This window comes from Schistocerca cancellata, chromosome 1, assembly GCF_023864275.1.
Source record: "Schistocerca cancellata isolate TAMUIC-IGC-003103 chromosome 1, iqSchCanc2.1, whole genome shotgun sequence".
NCBI classification, from domain to species: Eukaryota; Metazoa; Arthropoda; class Insecta; order Orthoptera; family Acrididae; genus Schistocerca; species Schistocerca cancellata.
Genome location: NC_064626.1, coordinates 210,508,741 through 210,530,298, shown reverse-complemented (window position 1 = coordinate 210,530,298; position 21,558 = coordinate 210,508,741). Strand labels below are relative to the sequence as shown.

Sequence of the window (21,558 nt, the reverse complement as noted above, 5' to 3'; positions counted from 1 at the left end):
AGCTGATGAAATGGCAGTTTCATTCAAATGTCTTCACAGCTGCACATTCACTTTTAAAGACAAAAAGCCATGGGGAAAAAAATAGCAACGAAAGTGTAACACTGTTGTTTGCAATGAACTTTTACAGACCACAGACACTAAAACCTATTTTGACACCAAATGCTGCCAGTCCTAGATGTTTCAAGGGAATCAGGTCTTTTACTGTGTCTTCTGTCCCAACAGAGAGGTGTGGATGACATCAGAACTGTTTGATGAGTGGTTGTTGAGCCTGGACAAAGAGATGAAAAAATGGAAGAATAAATTTCTTCTTTTTCTGGACAACTGTGCAGTTACAACTCACTACTTCTGGATAATTTTTCCCTTGTGGCCACCACTCGGAAAATACAACTGCCTGACTAGGGAATAATTCAGTGTTCTAAATCACAAAGAAGTAGTGGTGACAATGGTGTTTTGCAGCTTTTGAAGATGGTTACAAGCCCAACATACATTGTGGCAATGACAACCACAGCTGATAAAGCATGGAAGAATGTTACCCCAACTATTATTTCAAACTGTTTCAAGAAATGCAGATTCATCAAGGAGCCATAAAATTAATTGCAAACAGGAGAGCAGAAGAATGGATGCACATTTGAACTATACCTGGGGCCTTCTTCAATATGCAGGAGAAAATGTAACATCTGATGATTTCGTACAGTTTGAGTATCATTTGAAAGCCTGCAGTATACCCAGCCTGACATTGTATTTTGGCTATTCCAGATGACAAGAATGAAGACAACAATGCAGAAGAAGATGGAGAAGCAAAACTGACTTCATCTGTGACTGTAAAAGAGGCAAAGTCATCATCTTAAACATTGCACATGTACGTTTTTAAAATGGAAGTAGACAATGATATATTTTCTGCTTTGATCACTACAGGAAATGCACTTGATCATGAGTGAATCTGATAAATATCACTGATTTTTTTACAAAATAAAACCAAAATTTTATTATGTATTTTCATAAATTTGTATGTGCCTTTCATCTGAATTGTTAAAATAAATAAAACTGGTAAAAAATTGACATATCTTTTGAGTTCTAGTTGTTGTTCTGCAAAGGTATTGAAACTCCAGTAATATTTTAACATTGTTTTTGGAGGGGATACTTTTCATTTGATTTTTTCTTAATTGCTCCTTAATCAGTCAATCCTTTGTTAAGCCAAACTCTCAGTTATTTAAACTTTTTGTGAGCTCTTTTGAACTATGAATTATTGATAGTTGACTGCAGTTAACCAAGACAATGTTGCTGTGTAGATGTGTGTGTGTGTGTGTGTGTGTGTGTGTGTGTGTGTGTGTGTGTGTGTGTGCTCTATAGCTCTGAGGAAAAATTCGTTAGAAAAGTAACAGTATTCGTAGTCTTCTTTTATGTCCCTACCGACAACTCAGTGGCTCAACTGTTCAGAGTGTTCTTATTTTTATTCCTTGAATTATTTATATTGCACCAAGAACCTTGCCATATACCATATTTTCAAATAATTCAGGCCAAATAAGCTGTTATTTTGAGGGATTATTGAACTGAAGAATTGAAGCTAACTCTTCATGCTAAAAATGGAAACTAATCTCTTCACACTAAGAATTCAAGTGGAATTGCCAGGATAATTTATCCTCCTTGTGTTTCTTAAATTTATCCCAGTATAAATGGCAGCATGTTACAGCAACTGAGCTATGGGTGAAACAGTCCCTTTGTCTATCTTTTTTTGTCACAGTAGCCTGCAATGTTTTTTAACAGTTTTTCTGGTTTCACTGGTGATAGGAAACATTTGTTGCTAAGGAGTTGTAAGTAGTTTACATAATGGACCATAATGTGATTTATCACTTACTTTTATCAAAAAGGTCAGTACAAGAAATTTTCCTGTAGTTACTAGAATGTTAGTGCACACAAAATTAGTTGATCACTAAAGTTGGCAGCAGCTGGAGACAGAATGCTAGGAGTCCTAGTCTTCTGACTCCTATTGCATCAGAACAAGGTGCAGGGTGCACAAGAAAAAGTGTATGCACTACACTTCATTTTTCTCAACTGCAGCTTGCTCAATTAATTGCTTAATTTTTATTGAAATGCACAATTTTTATGATGGTACAAATTAAAATGTTACAGCACTCTGCTCAAGGACGCAGAATACCTTTCTTTAGGAATTGATGACAAGGACCATTTATATGTTGGAACAACAGCTGGACGTATTATTCACTGCCTGAGATCTGGTATGAAACCGCGGCCAAAGATGTATCTCACTTCAGATGGTATGTATTGGTGATTTTCTGAGTTCTTTTCTTGTAGCATATCATTCAAAAATAAGGTTTCATTTATCACTACTTATTAACAGAATGTAGGAAGGCTGTTTGAAATGGCTACTATTTAAATGGATTTAATGTTTCTATTTACTGTCTGCTGAGACATGAGGTGAATGGAACTTCAGTGTACAGAGAGAGAATAAACTCAGTTCTGCTGTTGTTTGAGTTGGATTTTAATGTGTACTTTCTCCCTACTTCGGTAGGTGAAAAAAGAATCCACACACGTCGTTCATTCAGGGTTTTCTTACCTGAAACACAAAAGAATAAAGACAAAGAGAATGAATTCTGACTTTTCATAAATTGAGGTTCTCTTTTCAGAAGTTACAGATGTAAAAGAAAAGTCATAAAAATACAGTCTATATTGCACAAAGGAATGTAAGACACCCAGTCTTGTATCCCCACTCAATGTATTGATTGAAGCCGTGGAACTATCGACAATAGTCATTACATCTGCATCTAACGAGGGCACTACCAACAAGGAAAACACAGCATCTTCAGCTGACCGATCAGGTGATACTAGCTAGCCAGCTGATTTAAGCCTGTGTAACCACAGGCTCTTTCTCATTCTCTATGAGGCAACAAATGTTGTGTTCTGATCCAACTGATGTTTCCATAGGTGGGCCGCTATATTTATGGAATCTGCTCAATATCAAAGCAGACTTCTCTTACTATTATGCAAGTGTATGTTTGAGATTGCTGAAGAGAAGTTACTCTTCAGCACCTTCAGACTGGTATCCTTATTCAGTCAAGTGAACTAACCAGTGTTGTGGTTTTCAGTATGATTATCAGTATCACCTCACTTGTGTTATGATACACCAACTGGCCTGTATTCAATTTAACCTATTATACATGCATAGTAAATTAGTTGTGCAAATTACTGAAATTCTTATGGCTAAGGATAATTATTTTATTTTATTGTGGACTTATTGGTTGGTTGGTTGGTTTTGGGGAAGGAGACCAGACAGCGTGGTCATCGGTCTCATCGGATTAGGGAAGGATGGAGAAGGAAGTCGGCCGTGCCCTTTCAGAGGAACCATCCCGGCATTTGCCTGGAGTGATTTAGGGAAATCACGGAAAACCTAAATCAGGATGGCCGGACGCAGGATTGAACCGTCGTCCTCCTGAATGCGAGTCCAGTGTCTAACCACTGTGCCACCTCGCTCGGTGTGTGGACTTATTGATTTGGGTTTCATGCTGCAGGAAACTTATTGCAGTGTAATAAATAACTTTTGCCTTAGAATAGTGAGATGTAAAACCCAGAGATCTTTTTCAGAACAGAGGTAAGCAGTTGCAATGTTGAAGTTAAAATTATTGTACACAAGCAAGTAATTGTCATTTTCTTTGAATTCTTTGAAATTGTTTTTCATATTTGTAAAACTTTTCCTATTCTTTTCCTTCTTAAATGGAAATCTAATATCTTTCCAATTAATTGGAGAATCAGTATTATTTTCTTTGTTAAACTCTTAGATGCTCTTATGATTTCCCAGTCTTTCAGTAAGCGTAATGTACTTGTCTTGACAGGCAAAATATCTTATGTTTTCAGCAATATTAACCAGCCAGAATCCCATGAAATAATCAAAGAATCTATGTGCTGGGAAAATCTTAGAGTTGTACATTGAATTAATTTGCCTTCCAAATATAATTTTCAATATTTACTTTGTTATTTAACATGTTTATTTAGTGGTTCATGAAAAGTTCTTACAACTATTTTTAAGTTCATATGTATCGTCAGTCAAGAAGTTTGTTATTGGAGAACTACAAGTATGATACACTGTAGCCAAGACCAGTTAAGAAGATTTAATATGCAACATTCCAAACATTGGTGTGATTAAATTTCTCACATGACCCATCCTGAAATTAAGAAAATCTTCAATAAACAGCAGACTTTTGCATATGCAGCTTGTTTTCTCCCTGCGTTCTTCAGTTCCCTTAAAGTAGTGATGAAGCAGGAGCCTTTCATAATCTTCTAAATGTTTCGTCTTCACTTCTTTCCCTCAACTGCAATTTGAAGAACACCAAGGATACATGTGGATGAAGTAAAGGTGACACACCATTGACATGCAGATACAACATGGAGGTCAGTCGGACCAAGATCATGACAAACTGTTAATTTCCAAAACTATGTCCTCAGATGACATACAGTCTTGTATCTTAGTAAAACAAATGTATTTTTAAGAATTATTATACAGTTTACTGTAATGAGTTATAATTTTTTCTTTGTTTTCCCAGATGTTTGCAGTCTTGCCACATGCATTGATGTTTGCCCTTTTGGAGAACCATTCTTTTTGGTATGTATTTTATGTGTTAGCATGTTGATACATCATTCATTGTCGCCAATACTTTGTGTCAGTGGCAAATGAAAACTAAACTTTTTTCCACTGTTATGCATTGAAATGATCAGATTTATTTATTTCAAGAAATTGGTGGATAAAATTGCATGTAAGAGTTCCTTTAGTAGTCCCTCAAGAATTTCAGCAGCAATTATGACTCTTTCCACATCTCTAAATGATAATATACTTTCACTGGGCACTTGTTTCCTTTTTGGTACATTACTAGTTTTGTCTCTACATCACTGCTATACCTGGTGTACAATACAATGTGTTTTGCTTATTATACTCCCTGTTTGTCCCTATCCCTACAATTTTTCCCTTCTAGTGCTTTTCAGCCCTAATTTAATATTCCAGGATGTCACATCATGTTCCTCATAAGTATCCTTGTTTCTCGTAAGTGTATTTCATGGTCTTTGATTGTCTAGCTTATCTTATCACATCTTTTACCCATTCTTCCTTAATAAAACCACACATCTTATTTTCTTCAGCTGCCTTGAGGAGTCTTAGTGACTAGATAATAGAATTCAGTTACTTTGTAATGTGAAACTTCGTGGCAGATTAAAACTGTGTGCCAGACCGAGACTTGTACTCAGGACCTTTGCCTTTCGCAGGCAAGTGCTCTACCAACTGAGCTACCCAAGCACAGCTCACAATCCGTCCTCACAGCTTCAATTCTGCCAGTACCTCATCTCCTACCTCCCAAAATTCACAGAAGCTCTTCTGCGAACCTTGCAGAACCAGCACTCCTGGAAGAAAGGATATTGCGAAGACATGGCTTAGCCACTGCCTGGGGAGATGTTTCTAGAATGAGATTTTCACTCTACAGCAGAGTGTTTGCTGATATGAAACTTCCTGGCAGATTAAAACTGTGTGCCAGACTGAAACTCGAACTCAGGACCTTTACCTTTTGTGGGCAAGTGCTCTACTCTTCCAGGAGTGCTAGTTCTGCAAGGTTCGCAGAAGAGCTTCTGTGAAGTTTGGAAGGTAGGAGATGAGGTACTGGCAGAATTGAAGTTGTGAGGAGGGATCGTGAGTCATGCTTGGGTAGCTCAGTTGGTAGAACACTTGCCCGTGAAAGGCGAAGGTCCGGAGTTCGAATCTTGGTCTGACACAGTTTTAATCTGCCAGGAAGTTTCATATCAGTGTACACTCCACTGCAGAGTGATAATCTCATTCTGGAGACTTCTTAAAGTACCAATTTTGATGCTAAGTCACTGTTCTCTGTCTACTTCATAATATCACATCCATTTTATCGTTGTCTATTGTTAACCCATGTTTGATCCATAGTATTATGTTCTCCCATTCAGAAGGTCTGAATCTAACTTACTTCATGCTGGAAGAGCTCTGACATTGATATCTGTTGCCTTTGACTTAAATTATTCTTCCAAAATGTTCTTTGATGTACTTCAGTGCTTCTTCAAAATACACCTTAAACAACAATGGTGACAAACTATAACTGTTCCTTAAATCTTTATTAATATGATTTTTTGTTTATCTTCCTATTTTGTTACTCCCACATCAATTTCCTCCTCCTCTTCCACTTGTACAGGCATTTGATGTAACTATTACTGGGTGGAGATAGAGGGCACATTTCTGGAGCCAGTTCTAATGCTGTGATGCTGTCTCAAGTATGGCTTAGAGTGGGCTAGAGTTCTGTGCTGAGGAAGGGTGTGTTGTGCATTTGAAGAAGGACCAGTGATGGTTACAGTGGATTCTATGTTGAGGCTTATTTACCATAATTGGTTGGCGGGTTAGAGAATATCAGCGTTTCTGCAGCTCAGCAGCCAATTCCCAAGAGCACTTGCCTTTGGCTGCTGACTGCACGTTCTTCTGCTACGGTTACTGCTGCATCACCATGTTCTCATATTTCCTGTCCATAATAAGTGTGGTGTACAGTGGCAGCTACAAGTTTGGCAGGCTGCCTCACACGACAGGTCCTGGAGCATAGTGATCTCCTGTTGACATTCCCGTCAAGGGCCAAGAGCATTGGACCGTCGTGTCATACTCTTCGAATGGTGTCAAAGTGTTGTACTGCCCCTGGTGTCCAGATGCTTATGTGGCAGGCAATGGTTTGTATCCTGGTGAAGGTATAGGTGTATGCATCATAGGCACTGTGCTGAACAGCACAGGTCTGATGTCGCATAACTGTCCAGCTGTTCGACAATGATGACTTCATTTGTTCATACTTAAATACTGATGCCCCCTGCTCATTTCACATCAGTGAATGTCCCCCGTACGATGTTGAACTGTTTTTTCCCACTGCTCTCTGCTTCCAATTATTATATTGTAAGGCTTGTTTAAGCAGTTAGGAGTTATTATATAGTTGGCCAGCATTTCCCCAGCCATTCCTATATTTACCTCACCCACTGTTTTAGTGTGTGATTCTGGATATCCCAGTGAGATCCAGTTTTTACCAGTTTTGAGTCTATATGCACCAGTTACTACCTCCATCTTGACCCAAAGGTGTAGTGGAGACATGTCCAGCATGGCTTCCATTCCAGCAGTTGGTGTGCTGCTAATTCCACCTGTTATGACTAAGCAGGCCAGTCTCTGCACCTTAGCAAGCTTCTTAGCTGCTGTTCTACCTTCTTCCACCACACTTCAGCCCCATAGGAGATCTTAGGTCTATCACCATGGTGTATATCCAGTGCATACCTCTGGGGCTTAGGCCCCAGTTCTTGTCACAAGCCCTTCTGGTACTCACTAGAGTACCTTTCGCCTTGGAGCAGAATGCTCTTAATGTGAGGGGTCCGTGTTAGTTTCTCATCTAAGGTTACCCCTAGATATTTCACTATCCCCTTCACAGGTGGGGTTTCATCGAAGAGCTTTAGATTCCAACTTGACTGTTGGATATGCCTCTTGTGAATGGCACCACAACAGTCTTCGTAGGATTAACCCTTAGATCCTGTTTAATGCACCAGTCTTGCACAATGTCCATTGCATCTTATTCCATATATTTTAACTGTGTCAGTAAAGTTGCCAAGTATTACTATGTCAACATCGTCTTCATATCCTTGGCAAAAGCATTGTCTGGAATTTAGTTCCTCATTGAGTTCATTCACCACTAGATTCCACAATAAAGGGGACAAAACTCTTCCTTGTGGACAACCTCTAGTGGTGTTAATTACCATCTTTTCATTCATCATGGTAACCTCTACTTTCCCTCCACTAAGTATGGCCCTAGTACGCATACATATAGTGGTCCCTAGGTCATGCACCTCTGCTGCCCTAACCATGGAATCAAAGGTTGTGTTACTGAAGGCCCCCTCAATGTCCAGGAAGATGCAGAAGGCTATTTCTTAAGTGAAGTGCTTTCTCCATCCTCCCAACGAGTTGATGGAGAGCTGTTTCACATGATTTTTAAAGCACTAGTCTGAAGTTTGTATTCCTTTTTGCCTGCTTCATTTACTGCATTTTTATATTTTCTCCTTTCATCAATTAAATTCAATATTTCTTCTGTTACCCAAGGATTTCTACTAGCCCTCGTGTTTTTACGTACTTGATCCTCTGCTGCCTTCACTACTTCCTCCCTCAAAGCTACCCATTCTTCTTCTACTGTATTTCTTTCCCCTATTCCTGTCAATTGTTCCCTTATGCTCTCCCTGAAACTCTGTACAACCTCTGGTTCTTTCAGTTTATCCAGGTCCCATCTCCTTAAATTCCCACCTTTTTGCAGTTTCTTCAGTTTTAATCTACAGGTCATAACCAATAGATTGTGGTCAGAGTCCACATCTGCCCCTGGAAATGTCTTACAATTTAAAACCTGGTTCCTAAATCTCTGTCTTACCATTATATAATCTATCTGATACCTTTTAGTATCAGTATGCAGTAAATGAAGCAGGCAAAAAGGAATACAAACGTCTCAAAAATGAGATTGACAGGAAGTGCAAAATGGCTAAGCAGGGATGGCTAGAGGACAAATGTAAGGATGTAGGGGCTTATCTCACTAGGGGTAAGATAGATACTGCCTACAGGAAAATTAAAGAGACCTTTGGAGATAAGAGAACCACTTGTATGAACATCAAGAGCTCAGATGGAAAACCAGTTCTAAGCAAAGAAGGGAAAGCAGAAAGGTGGAAGGAGTATATAGAGGGTCTATACAAGGGCGATGTACTTGAGGACAATATTATGGAAATGGAAGAGGATGTAGATGAAGATGAAATGGGAGATATGATACTGCGTGAAGAGTTTGACAGAGCACTGAAAGACCTGAGTCGAAACAAGGCCCCGGGAGTAGACAACATTCCATTGGAACTACTGACAGCCTTGGGAGAGCCAGTCCTGACAAAACTCTACCATCTGGTGAGCAAGATGTATGAAACAGGCGAAATACCCTCAGACTTCAAGAAGAATATAATAATTCCAATCCCAAAGAAAGCAGGTGTTGACAGATGTGAAAATTACCGAACAATCAGTTTAATAAGCCACAGCTGCAAAATACTAACACATATTCTTTACAGACGAATGGAAAAACTAGTAGAAGCCGACCTCGAGGAAGATCAGTTGGATTCCGTAGAAATACTGGAACACGTGAGGCAATACTGACCTTACGACTTATCGTAGAAGAAAAATTAAGGAAAGGCAAACCTACGTTTCTAGCATTTGTAGACTTAGAGAAAGCTTTTGACAATGTTGACTGGAATACTCTCTTTCAGATTCTAAAGGTAGCAGGGGTAAAATACAGGGAGCGCAAGGCTATTTACAATTTGTACAGAAACCAGATGGCAGTTATAAGAGTCGAGGGACATGAAAGGGAAGCAGTGGTTGGGAAGGGAGTAAGACAGGGTTGTAGCCTCTTCCCAATGTTATTCAATCTGTATATTGAGCAAGCAGTAAAGGAAACAAAAGAAAAGTTCAGAGTAGGCATTAAAATCCATGGAGAAGAAATAAAAACTTTGAGGTTCACCGATGACATTGTAATTCTGTGAGAGACAGCAAAGGACTTGGAAGAGCAGTTGAATGGAATGGATGGTGTCTTGAAGGGAGGATATAAGATGAACATCAACAAAAGCAAAACGAGGATAATGAAATGTAGTCGAATGAAGTCGGGTGATGTTGAGGGTATTAGATTAGGAAATGAGACACTTAAAGTAGTAAAGGAGTTTTGCTATTTGGGGAGCAAAATAACTGATGATGGTCGAAGTAGAGAGGATATAAAATGTAGACTGGCAATGGCAAGGAAAGCGTTTCTGAAGAAGAGAAATTCGTTAACATCGAGTATAGATTTAAGTGTCAGGAAGTCATTTCTGAAAGTATTTGTATGGAGTGTAGCCATGTATGGAAGTGAAACATGGACGGTAAATAGTTTGGACAAGAAGAGAATAGAAGCTTTCAAAATGTGGTGCTACAGAAGAATGCTGAAGATTAGATGGGTAGATCACATAACTAATGAGGAAGTATTGAATAGGATTGGGGAGAAGAGAAGTTTGTGGCACAACTTGACCAGAAGAAGGGATCGGTTGGTAGGACATGTTCTGAGGCATCAAGGGATTACCAATTTAGTATTGGAGTGCAGCGTGGAGGGTAAAAATCGTAGGGGGAGACCAAGAGATGAATACACTAAGCAGATTCAGAAAGATGTAGGTTGCAGTAGGTACTGGGAGATGAAGAAGCTTGCACAGGATAGAGTAGCATGGAGAGCTGCATCAAACCAGTCTCAGGACTGAAGACCACAACAACAACAGTCTGAAGTTTCTTAATATGTGATAACCAGCATGACTGCTTCATTAAATTGGATACAAAATTTGTTCCTTGATCAGTTATTATTGTTTCAGGCATTCCAAATTTTAATAACCACTGGTCCACCATTGAATGTGCAACTGTTTTCAGCCTGCCAGTTCAATATGGATATTGTAGGAATAAAACATGAAAACTATGTAAGCACACTCACAAATAACAGACCCCTCTAGCCAACAACACAGAAACTTTGCTTCATAATTTGTCTGGTACTACTATGTATAGATCGTGTCTCATATTCCTGTAAAACTTTCCATCCTCCATGTTGAATTGTGACTGACTGGCCAACCACAGACAGTCTTGGGCGTTGCCCTTTGTGTCCTTCTTTTCACCCTTATTTATATCAGTGCATTCCACAGTGCGTACGTTGTGACTCAGACTGTTTGCATTTGTTTGTGACCTTCCGGGGCAGTGTATTTGTTACTTTGAAGTCAAACTCCATGAGGCACAATGCCCATCTAGTTAACTTACTAGATGGGTCTTAATAACCATTTGAGTGCCATGTGATTGGTTATTATTTTAAAATGCTGTCCACATAAAGAATATTGAAAATTAATTTTTTCTGCATATTAATGTCAACTGTCTGTATACATATACTGTGGGGTGCTCCTGTCCCTCTATTTCCTTAATCAAAAGACAGGCTAATGCGAAATTTCTGGAGTCACACTATAGCGTTAACTGTTTCTGATAATCTCAACAGGTAAGAAATGTACTAGACATTAATAAATCTTTTAGTTTTATAAAAATTGCTTCACATTCTGGTGCCAGTGAAATTTTATCCCTCTCCTTAATAACTGTGGAAGGGGTCTTGGAATAATGGAACAAATTTTTGATAAAAGTTTATGAGGCCTAAACATGACTGTAATTCCTTTGTTGTAGTGAGTGTTGGAAAATTTTTGACAGCATCAATATGACACAGACTGGACCCCATTTTGGCTGTAGTAAAACATAATGGCACTTTTCCAGGCTAAGGGTAAACCATGCTGCATGCAGATGACTGAAAACTTTGCTTCTGGGTGTCTTCGGAAAACACAGTTATATCATCCAAACAGACCATGCATTGCTTCACTTTCAGTACTTGCAATGCACAATCGAATAATCACTGGAAAGTAGCTCGTGCCTTTTGAGCCCAAAAGGCATGCAACGATAGTGATAATGACCAGATGGTGCTAAGAATGCTGCCTTCAAATGACCTTCAGGCACTACCTCTAATTGAAAGTATGCACTTTCAGTAGATGTGAAACACTGACGAGATTATCTAAGGTTTCTGATATATTTGGTATTGTGTAGGTGTCTGATACTGTTTTAAGTAGTGATTGTCATAAAAGAACTGTTGTGCTTTGCTGCTACCTGGCATTGTGTGTTGTTTTGCAGTGACAACAGGTGCTGACCAGGAGCTATTACTTGTTTTTATGATCCTATCTTGAAGCTGTTGACTTATAAAGTCCTCCATTACAGGCTGTAGGGCTTCAGGAACTCAATAAGGTTTCTCATAAGCAGGAGCTTCATTTCCAGTGGGAATATAATGTTGAGCTAATGGCGTGGCAGGCAATAGGCCAGGAGGATCAAACAACACTGTGTATTGGATCAAATAACACTGTGTATTTCTCAAAAGTTGTTCCATGCCCTCCTTGTCCTGTCCCTCTTGATATGCTACTTTATTTTCTTGTGCAGTCAAGCTAACAGACTGTCCCGGTGTTCTGTAATTTAACATGACATCCCTGTCTATCTCGTCTTCACATAGTATATCATTATTAGCTATCAGCATACCACTGACAGCTGTACTTCCTCAGTGCTAAAGTTATCAATACTGACTGGCACTACTTTGCTTCCTTCAATTTTGTGTACGTAGGATAAACTGCACCATGCAAAACATTTTGCCTTATCCAATTTTTCATTTTAAAACAAACTTTCAACAATACACAAAGAATTCATCAGAAGATCAGCTTCTACATCAACCCAAATTATCTTTATAGTATCTTCCTGTATGATATCCTGCGAGTTGAATTTAAGGCAGTTTAGGCAGCTGCCCTTGCTTAAGGGTGAACATTGTGACTTTAATGGTATTCTGGCAGCAGAGCCAAGATGACACAGTGCCCTATCCATTTCTATTATATGCTATTCCAAGTCAGCTTTTTCATGATGTGCAATCAGGAAATCTAACACAAGAACGATTTTTCATAGCCATTGCTGACCATGGGAAGAACTTCTACATCAACGCAGAAGGTACCTTCCCCACTCAGAAGCTTATTACTGTTGAACTTAGTGTATCTACACAACCCCCATCTCTGCTGTTTAGTGCCCAGCGTGGTGAATTTAATTTTACTTTATCAAGTATACCCTTACTAGCCATAGATACCTGAGATGCAGTACCTAATAAAAATTTACACAAATTTCCTTTTGCATAACAAGTTAGAAAAAAGTGTGCCACTGATTTTGCACTTGTGCTAACTCCTACTGGGAGTGCTGTACAGTGCACATAGTGCCCCCTGTCCCATTTAATTGCATAGTGCGAAGTCTGCCCTATGATTGTCTTCTATGCCTCTACAGGTTCCTGTCATTACAACTCTACTCAGAATGTCCAAAGCTTTTGCATATATGACACTGACATTCTCTGCATTTATGCTTCATAAGCTCTCTAACCACATCTAAAACATTTAACATCCATATTAAATATTGCTTTTTTCCTGTGGTTTGGTGACCACATCAATTTCAGCTAGTGCTACCACAGTTTCTATTGCTTTATTCAGAGCCTTTGGGAATTCCATCCAAACTCTTCATGACAACCCCCATAAAAATGTGTCATCAGTTCTTGGCTAAGCTTCTTGTATCATGGCTTTGTCAGCTTTATCATACTCTGTCAGCTCATGTGTGTTCCCATTAATTTTGCAAATAATGCCTATGAAACTCTATTGATTCCCCATGCTTTTAAAACACTCTGTTAAGTTGCTTATGATAGTATCTTGACTCACTCTCTCTCTCCTATATCTGTCCACCAACCCCTCCCTAAGTCATCGAATGACTGTACTTCTCTCAACTTATCATTGCTCATAATATGTGCCCTAGTGGTCTCTGCTAGTTTTAGCTTGCTTACAGGCAACAGTTACTTATTATTCCAATTTCCCAAACTAACAGCTGCATCTACATTATCAAAGACCTCCTCCCCTGATTTCCCTCAAGACTGGGTAACCAGTGCAGCAGTGTTGGTGTCCAAGATTGCTAGACTAGGAAGTTACTGTTCCCTCATTTCCTCAATTAGTTGCCCTAACTCTGCCTGCAACTGAGCTTCTTAATTTATTAGTCGGTGAATAGCTTCCTCAGCCAAAACTTGCTTCTCTGTATTGCCTACTTATTACATGGTGTTCATAATTAAAGGGCAGCTACTGAAGGAGGTCCAGTGTGGACTGTAATTGTCGCATGGCAGCAAAACTTGGTAGATATGCTGATACATTAATGCAGAACCAATGTACTCCAGGGGAAAAAAATAAGTTCCAATTTTGGCCACCAGGTGCAAATATGGTGCTGCACAGCATCTCATTGATGTCTCTGGTACTCATATTGAACAAATTGTGCCAGCAATAATAAGTAATAAAATCAACATTATGTCTGTCTGACTTGTTTGGACTTTTCTGCCATCATCCTAATTCATTACACACGGAAGCCTTTCCAGCATTGACAGCTCCATATTTTCACCTGGTGGTCTAAATTGGAACCAATTTTTTTCCATCATAAATAGGTTCTGCATTGATGGATTATAATGTCTACTGAGTTTTGTTGCCATACAACAATTACAGTCGACAACAGACTTCTTTGAGTGACTGCTCTTTAATTATAACCACGCAGTACCAACCTAAGTATATAATACACCCAAAGTAAAAATAAAAAAAGGAAGAAGAAAAGAAACAGCCATATAGGCCCAAACAAAACTTTGAATTCAGCATTTACTCATATAAGTTGAGTAGGATGTTCCTCATGCAGAAGGCCCATCGTTCTGGCTGCTGTCTTCTGGCTGTCCATCTTCGTCTACATCCTCATCATCTTCCTGACACCAGTTGCAACAGGATTGAGGTAGATGGTATACTTCTAGAGGCAGTTCAACTGGTGTGTCAAAGATTGCCTAGAACTGGCTAGGATTCTCTGCTAAAGGATGTGTTTTGTGGCTAAAAAAAGGATGAATCATGGTTACAATGGCTTCTTTATTGAGGTTTGTTTATAATCATTGGTTTGCAGCCCATAGAATATCACGGTGTTTCCTAATCATGGCAGTCTCTGACTGCTGACTAAGCATTCTGCTGATGCTGTTGTGATTGCTGCCGTAGCAAGTGTGGCCAGTGGCAACACCTGCAAGGATCTCAGGCTGCATCACACTCCAGGGCCCAGAGCATAGTGGTCTTCTGTTGATGCCCTGGTGATGGCAGAGATGGATAGACACTTCAATCATATTCTCAAGATAGTGGCAAAGTGTGGGACTTCCCCTGTAGTAATCACACTGCAGTACTTCCTGCAGGCTGGCCCAGCATCAGCATTTCTGACTTGTTGCAGAGGCACTGTGAAGTGCTGACCATTCATTTCACTCGCAATCACTGACCAACTGGTGGTGGCCTGATTTCATCCTGGTGCTGCACTGCTGGTTCTAAGTCCAGTTTATTTACATTACCTGCTACCTGTCTGCTCTTATTTCTGCACTTAACAGAGTCTCCTATATACAAGGGTTGGAACTTTAATAGTGGCAACTATTTATTCACAGCTCATGCAAATCAGATACATGTTTCAAAGTTTTACTGACGTTCAAAGTAGTCACCAACATTGTCTATAACCCATTGCCAGCGACGTGGAAGTCGTAGGATACTCTTAGCATTGCCAGTTGTGTTGACAGTTTGAATTGCATGGTCTGTTGCCGATGAATTTGTAGCAGTTCTGAAGCAAATGCTGTGAAGTGGTTCCTTCAGTTTAGAAAATGAGTTGAACTTATAAGGGCTTAAGTCAGGGGAGTGTATTAGGTGATATAGCACTTAGCAGCCCCATCAGTCAAACAAATCAGTAACAGCTTGCACTGTATGTGCTTGAGCATTGCCCTGCAAAATGATGATCAGGTCCTGCAGAAAGTGACTTCACTTCTGTCTCTAAGCTGGTCGTAGGTCGTGTTCCAAAAATGACACTTTCTGCGGGACCTGACCATCATTTTGCAGGACAATGCTCAAGCACGTACAGTGCAAGCTGTTACTGATTTATTTGACTGATGGGGCTGCTAAATGCTATACCACTTACTGCTCTCCTCTGACTTAAGCCCTCATAAGTTCAACTCTATTTCTAAACTGAAGGAAACACTTCAACGTTATTCACTTCAGAACTGCTACAAATTCGTCGAGCAATAGACTGAGCCACTCGATCTGTTAATGAAACTGGCACTGCTAAGAGTATCCTACGACTTCCACATTGCTGGCAACAGTTTATATACAATGCTGGTGACTACTTTGAAGGTCAGTAAAACTTGGAAACATGTATCTATTTTGTATGAGCTGTAAATAAATAGTTACCATTTTAAAGTTTCAACCCTCGTACATTTCCCAAGTTGACACCTTTATTTCTTATTCCCATATCTGCATTTAATCACTTGCAGAACACATTGATTTTTTTTTTCACGAGTATCTGTTCCTTGTTTCCTTTAAGTTTTTCTCCCTCATCACTTTTGCTGTATTCTGTTTGCCCAAAATGTTAATTTAATGCTGGTTCCTTGTCTTAATTAGCATTTTCATATTTTCTTCTGTCATTATTTTTTAATATTTCCTGAGCTAGTCATTATCTGCCTTCTGGCTGGTTTTGCTGTGTCATCCAAACGAGACACAGCCAGGACAAAAGCACCACAGGTGCAAAGAAGCGAGCTGGTGCCAGTGCCATAGAGACTCGCCACTTACACAAGTTCCACCAGCACCATGGGCAACACTGAGAATGAAGATATTGACTTTGCCTCGCCCAATTACTGTCTGAGTACAATCCGTCAATGATTGGATGACAGTGGACAGAAGCCTACTTGGAAGATAGAGGACAGGTCTCCCCCACTTGGTTATAAATCATCGGAATGTCGTTAGTGAACTCTTACAAGTGAACAGACAGTTGTTGTAAATTGCATTTGCTATGTACTGTGAAGTTTACCTACAATTATTTGCACTTACCCATTGAGGGCCTTTTTGTGCTATATTGCAAGCAGTGTTCATTATTCAACTAGTCACAAAGATAAGCAAACCCTTTTAACTCAGTTGTGCAACTTTGTTGCTAGTTTGTTGGAGTGTTGTAGAACCTTCATTCTCCTATTCTGTTATCTGATTCTGGGGCATAGCTGTGTAATAATGGCTGGAAGAAATTGTCTTAGTGGTGTACAGTACGAGAAGCCATTTCACAAACTCACAAACTTGGCCTGCTGTAACAACAGTGGAAATTCAGCCTCCACAGCAGTGGTGACGAGGCCTTTACAAAACTGGCAACAAGGGCTTACAAATGGTTTGATGCAGTCTGCCATGAATCCCTTTCTGGTGCCAGCCTCTTCATCTCAGAGTAGCACTTGCGTCCAACGTCCACAAGTACCTGCTTGGATATATTGCAATCTCTGACTTCCCCTACAGTTTTTATTCTCTATGGCTCCCTGTAGTACTGTTGAAGCTATTCCTTTCTGTCTTAACATATGTCCTATCATGCTGTCCCTTCTTCTTGTCTGTGTTTTCCTAATGCCCCTCTCCTTGCCAATTCGGAGAAGAACCTCCTCATTTCATATTTTATTAGTCCACTTAATTTTCATCATCCTTCTATAGCACTGCACCTCAAAAACTTTGACTGTCTTTTCTTCTGGTTTTCCCACACTCCGTGATTCCCTTCCATAAAATACTTCACTCAGACATACATTCTCAGAAATTTCTTCCTCATATTAAATCCTGTGTTTGATGCTAGTAGACTTCTCTTGGCCATAAATTCCCTCTTTGCCTGTGCTAGACTGTGTCTTATAATCTGCTTGCCTTGTCCATCATGTGTAATTTTCTGCTTCCGAGGTAGCAGAATTCCTTCACTTTGTCTACTTCATGTTTCCCAATTTTGATATTAAGCTTATCGCTAACCAGTTTGGCTGCTCCTCATTACTTTCATCTTTCTTCAGTTTGTTCACAATCCACAGCGTGTGCTCATTAGACTGTTCACTCCATTCAACAGGTGCTTAAATTCTTCCACACTTTCATAGGGGATACAATATCATCAGCAAAACTTATCATTTATATTCTTTCACTACGAATTTTAATACACCCCTGAATCTTTTATTTCTGTCATTGCTTCTTCAATGTGCAATTAAGGAGCAGGGGCAAAAGACTACATCCTTGTCTTTTTTTTTTAACTGAGTACTTCTTTCTTTCTAGATTGACAAATCCTATGAATGTGTCTAGAGTTTTCTCAAGTCTTTCTTCCATTATCAAGTGCAGTGACAGAACTGCCTTTGGTGCAATATTTCCTGACCGTCATCTGACAGATCTTCAGTTTTGTTTTCCATTCTTCTGTACATTATTTTTGTCACCAACTTTGATGCATGAGCTGTTAAACTGATTGTGCCCTCTTTGGGAATGTGTGGGTGATATTTTTCCAAAGGTTTGGTGTTATTGTCTTCAAACTCATGGTTCTACAAACCAACTTCAATAGCCTTTTGTTGCCACTTACCCCAGTTATTTTATAAATACCAAAGGAATGTAATCTAGGCTTTCCATCTTATGGCTGAGCAGTTCTAGGCACGACCGTCTGGAACCGCGCGACCACTACAGTCACAGGTTCGAATCCTGCCTCGGGCATGGATGTGTGTGATGTCATTAGGTTAGTTAGCTTTAAGTAGTTCTAAATTCTAGGGGACTGATGACCTCAGAAATTAAGTCCCATAGTGCTCAGAGCCACTTGAACCATTTTTCCATCTTATTTGATTACAAGTCTTCAAAGCTATGTTAAATTCTGTAATTCTGGATCGCCTATGTCTTCTATATTGGCACCCATTTCTTCTATTACATCATCAGACAATTCACCCCATCCCACCACACACCTCATAGAGGCCTTCAGTGCTGTCTTTCCACATATGCACTTTCTCCTCAATTGAATTCCCTCATGCATTCTTAATGCAAACATCTTCACTTTTAAATTCATTGAATGCTGTTTTGACTTTTTACTGAACTGTGCATGACACTTTTAATCTGCCCATTGGGCACTACCTTTGAAGAATTTCTACTTTATTTCATTTTGTCATAAAATCTCAACAACATATCATCTCATGAGTAGTATGGCAAATGATGTAAAAATATTTGCATTTTACAATGTTGTGTATTTTCTGTGACATCCACTTATATTTTATGTAATTGATAATAAAGTTTTAGTCGTATCTCTTCAGTTATAACTTAATTTTATTTCTTTTTATTGTTTAAGGTTGGCTGCAGTGATGGCAGTATGAAACTCTTCTGGCGGAATTCAGAAAAAGGGATTGCACAGACACCTGGTGGCACATCACCGTTGGTCTCTGTCCAGTGGTTGCACCATTCACCATGTTCAATTTTCAGCCTTGACCACTCATCCAGGTATGCAAAGATTTATAAATATTTTTGTTTTACAGCTCAATATAATAGATAAGCAGCTATGGACTGTAACCAAACAAGGAATATTGTTCTGAAAAGTCAGTTTATAATGATCTTTTCCTTTCTCTGTGAATTTCAGCAGTTGTTCAATATATCCTACTAAATTAATATTTTCAATCTTTGCATGTGTTAGCATGCTCCTCCCAGAAAAAAACAGAAAAGAAAAAAGAAGAAGAAACACATGGTCAAAAACAATTCCTGTCAGTCCATTTACAGTCACCTTATTCAGATGTTGCACTGACAAAACTTAAAGGCACAATTTTGAAATAACCTATACATGAAGTATAGAAATGGAAGTTTTATTCTAACTGAAGTGTGCTCTCAGATCCATACCAACTGATGATTATTTCCTGTGTATTTTGAAAATGTAATATTTATGATGAAAGAAAAAATATAAAAATGCAGTAAATGAAGCAGGTGAAAAGGAATACAAACATCTCAAAAATGAGACTGACAGGATTTGCAAAATGGCTAAGCAGAAATGGCTATAGGACAAATGTAAGAATGTAGAAGCATATATCACTAGAGGTAAAATAGATAGTGCCTACAGGAAAATTGAAGAGGCCTTTGGGGAAAAGGAACCTGTATGAATAACAAAAGCTCAGATAGAAAACCACTTCTAAGCAAAGAAGGGGAAGCAGAAAATGGAAGGAGTATATAGAGGGTCTGTACATGGGCAATGTACTTGAGGGCAATATTATGGAAACGGAGGAGGATGTAGATGAAGATGAAATGGAAGATATGATACTGCATGAAGAATTTGACAGAGCACTGAAAGACGTAAATCGAAACAAAGCCCCAGGAGTAGACAAAATTCCATTAGAACTACTGATAGCCTTGGGAGAGCCAGCCATGACAAAACTCCTCCATCTTATAATGTAAGGGAAAATAAGTAGAAGATATGGATTGAAGTTTGTATTAGGGAGGGCATTCAACTTGGGTAGTTCGTGCAGCAATATTGACCATTGTACTGTGGTGGCGTAATGGTTATCATTTCTGCCTAGCAAGCAAGATGACCCACGTTTGAGTCCTGGCCACAGCACAAATTATAATTCATTTCTTCTGCTTCGATCACTCTTACATCTGGTGAGCAAGATGTATGAGACAGGCAAAATGCCTTCAGACTTTAAGAAGAATATACTAATTCCAATCCCAAAGAAAGCAGGTGTCGACAGGTGCAAAAATTACTCAACTAGCAGTTTAATGCATCATGGTTGCAAAATACTAACATGAATTCTTTACAAATGAATAGAAAAACTGGTAGAAGCTGACCTCAGGGAAGATCAGTTTGGATTCCATAGAAATGTTAGAACGTGCGAGGCAATACTGTCCCTATGACTTATCTTAGAAGATTGGTTAAGGAAAAGCAAACCTAAGTCTCTATCATTTGTAGACTTAGAAAAAGCTCTTGAAAATGTTGACTGAAATACTTTCTTTCAAATTCTGAAAGCGGTAGGGGTAAAATACAGGGAACAAAAGGCTATTTACAATTTGTACAGAAACCAGATGGTAGTTATAAGAGTTGAGGGGCATGAAAGGGAAGCAGTGATTGAGAAGGGAATGAGCCAGCCTATCCCCAATGTTATTCAATCTGTATATTGAGTGAGCAGTTAAGGAAACAAAAAGAAGTTTGGAGCAGGAATTAAAATCCAAGGAGAAGAAATAAAAATTTTGATGTTTGTCAACAACGTTGTAATTCTGTCAGAAAGAGCAAAGGACCTGTAAGAGCAGCTGAATGGAATGGACAGTGTCTTGAAAGGAGGATATAAGATGAGCATCAACAAAAGCAAAATGAGGATAATCGAATGTAATCAAATTAAATCAGGTGTTGCTGAAGGAATTAGATTAGGAAATGAGACATGTAAAGTAGTAAATGAGTTATGTTATTTAGGGAGCAAAATAACTAATGATGGCCGAAGTAGAGAAGATATAAAATGTAGACTGGCTATGGCAATGAAAGGGTTTCTGAAGAAGAGAACTTCGTTAACATCAACTACAGATTTAAGTGCCAGGAAGTCTTCTCTGAAAGAATTGGTATGGAATTTAGCCATGTACACAAGTGAAACATGAACGATAAACAGTGGAGACAAGAAGAGAAAAGAAGCTTTCAAGATGTGATGCTACAGATGAATGCAGAAGATTAGGTGGGTAGATCACGTAACTAAGGAGAGGTACTGAATAGAATTGTGAATTGTGTTTTATTCATCTCATAACATACATTTGCAATCCATTTGGTTTGCATACAAGAAACATGTCAAAAATTTATAATATAGTTACAATGGTTATTACACTAATAAATAATCGCACCACAATAAATAATAACATTATAAGAATATTTCTTGGAATATGTAGCACATTGTATCCAGCTCAAATTTCCAGTTTGCCCTGCATGAATTCATCCACTAAGTAATAACCTTCCAGTGACAGTACCTCTTATAACTTTCTTTTAAGTGAACCTAAATTCATCTGCATCAACTTGTTCCCTTTTAATTTATTAAAAATTTTTATTCCCTTGTCTCTGGG

At 38.9% G+C, this 21,558-nt stretch overlaps 1 protein-coding gene across 3 annotated transcripts in view; it reads left to right on the top strand.

The window, feature by feature from the left end:
• The window catches only part of LOC126169153 (cytoplasmic dynein 2 intermediate chain 1), a 164,823-nt gene that overhangs the window by 108,420 nt on the left and 34,845 nt on the right, over positions 1 to 21,558 (top strand). For all 3 annotated transcript variants that reach the window (XM_049920620.1, XM_049920618.1, XM_049920619.1), the window contains 3 exons: positions 2,131 to 2,273; positions 4,554 to 4,612; positions 18,830 to 18,978. In XM_049920620.1, the coding sequence (XP_049776577.1) occupies positions 2,131 to 2,273; positions 4,554 to 4,612; positions 18,830 to 18,978 (351 nt within the window). The remainder of the gene's footprint in view (positions 1 to 2,130; positions 2,274 to 4,553; positions 4,613 to 18,829; positions 18,979 to 21,558) is intronic.